The 7,500-nt window shown below is 31.6% G+C and overlaps 2 protein-coding genes across 2 annotated transcripts in view; both read left to right on the top strand.

Annotated features, from left to right (window-relative positions):
• The window catches only part of LOC136849634 (cuticle protein 18.6-like), a 2,284-nt gene extending 165 nt beyond the window's left edge, over positions 1-2,119 (top strand). The window contains exons 2-4 of the mRNA XM_067122941.1: positions 1,037-1,120; positions 1,408-1,545; positions 1,815-2,119. Of these exons, the coding sequence (XP_066979042.1) occupies positions 1,037-1,120; positions 1,408-1,545; positions 1,815-1,967 (375 nt within the window). The 3' untranslated portion in view covers positions 1,968-2,119. The remainder of the gene's footprint in view (positions 1-1,036; positions 1,121-1,407; positions 1,546-1,814) is intronic.
• A 5,228-nt stretch (positions 2,120-7,347) lies between these two features.
• The window catches only part of LOC136849509 (cuticle protein 18.6-like), a 1,548-nt gene continuing 1,395 nt past the window's right edge, over positions 7,348-7,500 (top strand). The window contains exon 1 of the mRNA XM_067122854.1: positions 7,348-7,385. Coding sequence (XP_066978955.1) covers positions 7,348-7,385 — 38 coding nt within the window. The remainder of the gene's footprint in view (positions 7,386-7,500) is intronic.

Genomic DNA, 7,500 nt, shown 5'->3' with positions numbered 1-7,500 from the left:
GAAGACCATTTTAACTTCAAAACTCTAATCAACAATAACATTTTCATAAGATGGTCATTTTTCAATTAGCCTACAATTTCACAAGATTTGCATGACAAGTTTCTGAGACCATGTAAAATCATTTAATCCAAATGACTACAGACAACTTCAATCGAAACTATTTTAAAAGGTGTCACGTAGTTTCCTCTAACAATTCAAAAAACTACCTCAAAGTCTGCAGATGCTATAAATACTAAATTCAGATTATATGTAAAATTTGGATGAATTCTAAATATTTTTTCCACATGAATCTAAATCATGAATCTAACGCAAATTTACCTTATTTTTCAGCTTATTCATAAAACTTAGGTACCTTTAAATTTGAGTGCCTTGATAACCAAGTTAGCTAAAAAAAAAATCCTAACTGCATCAAATAAATAAACAACCAAACCTTGTTTACTATACCACAACTACTAATCAACACCATCACTCGATAATTCAAAATACCTTATTTGAAATAATAAAAATAATAATAATAGCTATCAATCAGACAATACGCATAAACGTAAAAGGATGTTCCTCAGATATTATTACAACTAACAATCAAGTTGAGAGTATATCAGCTTATCAATGCTTCCCAAATGACAATCATAAAAACTATGACAAAAAGTGCAATACTGTACATGATCTTAACAGATTCCTAAACTGATTTCTATTTCTAGTTCTTCAAGAGCAAAATGTTACATCGTCAAATACTGTTTCTCATTTACCCAACAGTTATATATATATATATATATATATATATATATATATATATATATATATATATATATATATATATATATATATATATATATATATACTGCATATATATAATATATAAATTCTAATGAATGAACCCAAATCTTCACCTACTGGATTGTAATTGTAACATTAATTTTTTTATCTCTTAACCTTAACCTTTTAAGAAACGAGAATGATCTCAAATGGAATACCCATAAGAAAGTATTTATAAGTAACATTATGCTAGAAATTATGAGTAACAATGTATTTACAGGCTGCAACAGCAATAGTGGTGCTTGCTGGATTGGCTATTGCCCTCCCTACAGATCCGTATGCCCAACCCACACTCTACAAAGAGGTATGTTATAAGCTTCGCTGCTTCCGCTACTCAATCTTTAGTATGTGGTAATATGAGAGTATGATGAAACGTGTCTAGTCAAAGCACTGGTCTCATTAATCATTTCCTTATTCGCATTTCACAGAAAACGAAAAATAACATTTTTCTGATGGAATTAAAAAAAAAATTATAATTAGGGTCCCCTTTAAATTTCAAGCAATCGTTCAAGATTCCCGCCAAGTCAGACAGCTGTCATAAATACGATGAAACCTCCAACACTGTATTAATATGACCTTATCGTCCAACAGGATCCAATTCCATACAATTATGCCTACGGCGTGAAGGACGACTACGCCGGAACAGATTTCGGCCATAACGAGGACTCCGATGGCAAAAGCGTCAAAGGATCTTACACCGTACAGCTTCCCGACGGACGCAAACAAACGGTAATGTTCCATTTCAGAGAGCAATTGTTATTATCTTTGCTGAGCACTTGCGACTTCTGGCTTTCACACCTTGGTCTCTTGCAAACGAGGTCGTTATCATTTTGACTAAATATTTTTTAAAGACTACGATGAAATGGATAATCTCTACCTAATTAAACATATAAACGAACATAACGGGATAAATTTAAGTACACAAATAACGGGTATCACTGGAGCGTTAACAAATGAAAATGGCAACATTCATTGCATGGCTATTCCTTGATTTTCAGGTGAATTATGTTGCCGACCATTACAACGGTTACCAAGCTGAAGTGTCCTACTACGGAGAGGCTCAGTACCCCCATGAATATGGACCCCCAATCACCTTCAAGCCCCAGGCTTACCCTGAGCCAGTCTATAAGCCACAACCGGTTTACCAGTGAAACTCCAGGATTAAGACTCCGATCCCGTTGATGCTTTGTTTCCGCTAGTCACTGTTATGTAAATTTTTACAATAAAAACTTGTTTGGTTGCGTTCCTAAAAATGTAATTAGTTTTTCACAAATAAACATTTACAATACATAAGCGTCTATTCTTGTCAGAAACTGGGCAAAGCCATAAAATAAATGCTACTTGAAGATAAAATTAACAATTATAGGAGACCACAAAAGAGGACAGGCTTACTTGTATTTGGTTTTCTTCACGAGAGAGAGAGAGAGAGAGAGAGAGAGAGAGAGAGAGAGAGAGAGAGAGAGAGAGAGAGAGAGAGAGAGATAAACAACTTAGTGAAACTCATGTTTCTCTTGAATATTGTAACAGAATCCATTCGGCCAAAAAAAAAAAAATCCACTGACCTTTACTATTACAAATGGTTTCGAATGTACTCTGTAGAGTCCGCAGCCATAAAAACCCCTAACATTTAATTACCATGATGGTTTGTCGTCAATGTTTCAATTCAACATTATAAGCAGGAAGTGAAATGCTATTATCTTCATCAATGATAGTCAACAATAAAAGTGCAACAACTTCGCAAACTTCAAAGGATATCCGAAATAATACGTAAACTTGCAATATATATACACAACTAAATTAGGAGGATGTTCATTTACAGCTATAAGGACGGACAAAGAGAGTTTCAAACCTTCCAGTCAACATCAATGAAACTCATTGTTCAGACTTCAAGATCCCAGTTACAACATCTGTGAAATTGGCTAGGAGGCCTTGTCGCTTGGCAGGAGATAGAGATCACCCATATTTCCATGCATCTGCATGGACAATGTGATTTCCTGTATCCTTCGTGTAGATGACAGTTTTACACAGTTAAAAACATGCATCACATAAAATCTAATCATCCCTATAAAATAAGACACAAAGAGTATCCACATTTTTTAGCGTAGCACCTATGTAAGTGCCTTCGTCCAACCCTGAGGCCAGCCTCTCTCACCCCTCGCTCATACATCACTGAGCAGATTGAAGATTCCCTGACTCGAGCTTCAGGACGGTACGTAAGGTCCAAAGATAAGGACGTGCCGTCTCAGCCTTCTCTTATATTACCGTCAATTTTAACGTGATGGGTATGATAGTGTACTAAAATCATATTGTAAAAAAGCGTTACCAATTGCCTTAGAGAAATTGAAACACGGATTACTAAGAAGGGAAGCATAAATATCTTGGAATCGGGAGAGAAAGTTGAAATTACCGGTAACACTCACGGACATGAGTTCCAGTCACAATAAACGAACAAACATTTGAAATTACTCGAACGGAAAAAAGGATTCAAGCCCTTATAGCACAACCATAATATTCCAAAGAATTACAGGAATTACAACGTTCACTAACTTTTAATGGCAATTACAAAGATACAACAGCCTCTAACTAGCAGCAAACATTCACAATTATCTAATTACAAAGATACCACAGTCTCTAACTAGAAGCAAACAGTCACCTGTAATTATCTAAACAAAGAATCAAATTTACAACATATAGGAAAAATAACTTCCAGTTCCCTTGTACCTGATACGTCCTATCCCACGAAAACATGTTTTGATTTTCTGTCAGGCATAATACTGTACATTAGACTTCGCTTTGAAGAAAACAGAAAAAGCACTTAAAAGGATACATGAATTTTAGAGCAACTGAAAAACAATAACAATCACCATCATAATAACTGAATTTCCAACAACCTCAGGTATAATTTTTGTCAAATTTTTATTATGTAAAAGGACACGAATCTTCAATAATTTGGCTAGAAGTTATACGTAACAGTCACTTGCAAAAAAAAAAATCATATAAAAGAAAATAAAATTACTATAAGAGCTTGCCGCGTTGAATAGGTGAGGTGCTTTATCTGTTTATTTTAAAGAAGAAAAATTCAATGAAACACCTGAAATTATAAAATATATATATATATATATATATATATATTATATATATATATATATATATATATATATATATATATATATACATATATATATATATATATATATATATATATATATATATATATATATATAACAAAATGAAAGTAAAATCCACGTTAGCATAGGCAACAGAACCCCTTCAGTATATGACATTTTTATGGCTACAATAATTACCAGGAGTGAAAGTATTCTACAATACTCCGTTTTCTTTAATGGGCGAGTGAAGGAAACGATGAATTTTCAACGGTCTTAAAAAAAACAGTCACTCACGACCAAAATCTAAATTTAAAATGATGTTATTAGTTTTATAAGAGCTGGTTATAAGATAATTTAATCAAATGCATGACTATTAAACTTTCGCTGATGTTATATTGGTATTCAATTTTTTCTTATGACTTTTACTGTTACGAAAACAAATACGATTGATTCTAATTAATTTGTTGTTGTTTTTTCTTAAGATTTTTGGTAATTTTATTTGACTTCATGCGCAAAGATATACACACACACATATAAAACACAAACACACACACACGCATATATACTGTATATATGTGTGTATATATATATATATATATATATATATATATATATATATATATATATATATATATATATATATATATATATATATATATATATATATATATATATATATATATATATACATATTCTCGTGTGTATATATATGCGTAAGTGTGTGTGTCTGTGTTCAGAATTTTAAAAAGTTGAAAGCATAAAGCATTTAAACAATATTTATTTGAAACAATGTTTACCTCTTGCTCTTAACAAGCTATGATATGCCACCAGGTTAATACAATGTATCTCTGTAGCTTCTAATTTGTTGAACATTTTTGGGTCTAAAATGAAAAAAAAATAATGAAAATAACAATATTGGACGCTCAAATATTTACTAATGACAATAACGAAATCCAAATGACGTGCTCATAATATTTATATCCAAACAATACGTGTTCAATGATATGTTCAAGCATAAAGTTCACTTTGATAAGCAAAACCAGCAAATAAATGTTCAACCATATATACTGAGATAGCGTCGTTATCCAGAAAGGGAGGCGATCCATTTGAGTCCCACGCACACTTCTAAATCTATACCTACTCGTATATCAGATTTCATAAAATAGGACTGTGTATAAACCTTTTATCCATTCATTTAAAAATAAATTTTAAAGCCGACATACTGACAGAATAACAGGCATGCTAACAGCACATGCAACTGTTCAGATTAAATGACCTTATGCCTCCTTTCATTTTTCTAATGACAACGAAAATGACACAAAATGTAACATGTGCAAATACTGGACAACAATCGTAGAAACAAAAAACAGTAGCCCGAAATCATGACCGTAGTAACTGCAAAACAAATAAAAGTATTGGGTCTACTCCCAAAGGAGGTGTAAGGGAGCAATTAACCACTACTTTGAATAGAAGACTGACTTTTGAATTCATTTGCTCCCCAAGAGCACTAAAAAGTGGATATTATTTAGTTACACAGATACAAAAATCCCTAACCCTTTTTATTTTTGCTTCATTCGATTTGAAAACTGGTCGGAAGATTTTAGCAAAAATGCTTCCTCCTGATTAGAGAGAAAATACTGGGAAAAACTATATACACATACACACACACACACACACATATATATATATATATATATATATATATATATATATATATATATATATATATATATATATATATATATATATACTATATATGGTATATATATGTATGTATATATATGTGTATATATATATACATATATGTATGTATATATATATATATATATAGTATATATATATATATATATATATATATATATATATATATATATATATATATATATATATATATATATCCCCACCACGAAGGAAGTAGTAGGGAAAGGCATCCTCTTCCTTTAGCAGTTTATCTATTGTCAATGCCGAGGTTTCGCCACGCATCCGAAGTCGCATTTTCAAGGCTATAAAATATACTCTGCGAATATTAGCATCTAAAAATATTTTATGATGATATGCTATGACAGGAGCTTTATATGAATTAAAAACACTTAAAATTAAACGGTATATTCATAGAGAAACACATTAAAAATAAAAGGACTTCACTAAAAACTTAAAATAGCCTACCTATATGAAAGAAAGAGCAAGACTAACTTACATAAACACATATAAAGAAAGTGAGGAAAACCAGTTGCCCACGCTAGCCTATAAACAATTTTACAGAAGACGATTGAGTGTTTAACGATAGTACAGTCTTTTTGATGATTATGGATTCTAAGATGGTTAAGTCGTTGTTGTTCTGCACTTGGCCTCAGATGGAAAAATCCTTGCTGTAAATATAAGTTTTACATAATTTTGATTGGTTACATATATATATATATGCGTGTGTGTATGCAGTATATATATATATATATATATATATATATATATATATATATATATATATATATATATATATATATATATATATATATGTGTGTGTCATAAATACCGTTTAATATTCAATTAGGTAAACCTTCAGGTAAATAAACATCCAAGGGGAATCATAATTGATAAGTGCTACTGCAGCCGCCCAGAATTCGAACCCAGACCTTTGATTTAGAAACAACAGTAAACGGTAGACTTTGAGCACTCTTACTATTCACTATACACCCAAAGTCGACTTCGACCACGCTCATGCGTGCATAAGTGACAAAAATTCTCACACATATACAGTAAGATGTGTGTGTGTGTGTATATATATATATATATAAAATATATTTATATAATATATATACTTTATATATGACAAAAATTCTCGCACACATACACAGTAAGATGTGTGTGCATATATATACATATATATATATATACAGTATATATATATATATATATATATATATATATATATATATATATATATATATATACATATAAAATCGATCCGGATAAAAGTTTTCAATACATCTTAAGCAACAGCATATCTTAATTAGGCTAACATGTGAAAGAAGGAAGCAGGAGAGAGAGAGAGAGAGAGAGAGAGAGAGAGAGAGAGAGAGAGAGAGAGAGAGAGAGAGAGAGAGAGAGAGGGATCAGGAAAATGAATATAAAAGCGGAGGTGAGTTGTCGGATCATCAGTTTCGTCGCCTGGAGTGATCTAAAAACAACAAACTCCATTCCCAGTTTATATACAAAAACATATCACAGGATGTTCAGAAAGGTAATTTTACTTAAAAAAAAAAAAGTCTAATAAACATTAATACGTCCTTGATCCTCTTCCTGTAGGGGACTGGGAGCTATTGAATGAACAGTATACCTGTCGCGGCAAAAATAGCAAACAGTAATTTCTTTTCTTGCTCATTACAGCTTGCAACCATTGTGCTTCTGTCCGGAATAGCTGTCACGCATGCAGCAGATCACTACGCAATCCTGCAATACAAATCGGTGAGTTTTACCAAGCAAATGAAGTGTGTATTCTCTAATTTATTATAATTTTTCCTTTTTTAATGAGTGGGATCTCTTCTTTCTGTATGTCCCTTTACTTCCTCGTACTTCTTCC

This window comes from Macrobrachium rosenbergii, chromosome 21 (assembly GCF_040412425.1).
Source record: "Macrobrachium rosenbergii isolate ZJJX-2024 chromosome 21, ASM4041242v1, whole genome shotgun sequence".
NCBI classification, from domain to species: Eukaryota; Metazoa; Arthropoda; class Malacostraca; order Decapoda; family Palaemonidae; genus Macrobrachium; species Macrobrachium rosenbergii.
Note: the sequence above shows the minus strand (reverse complement) of the source record. Positions and strands in the feature narration are given on the sequence as shown.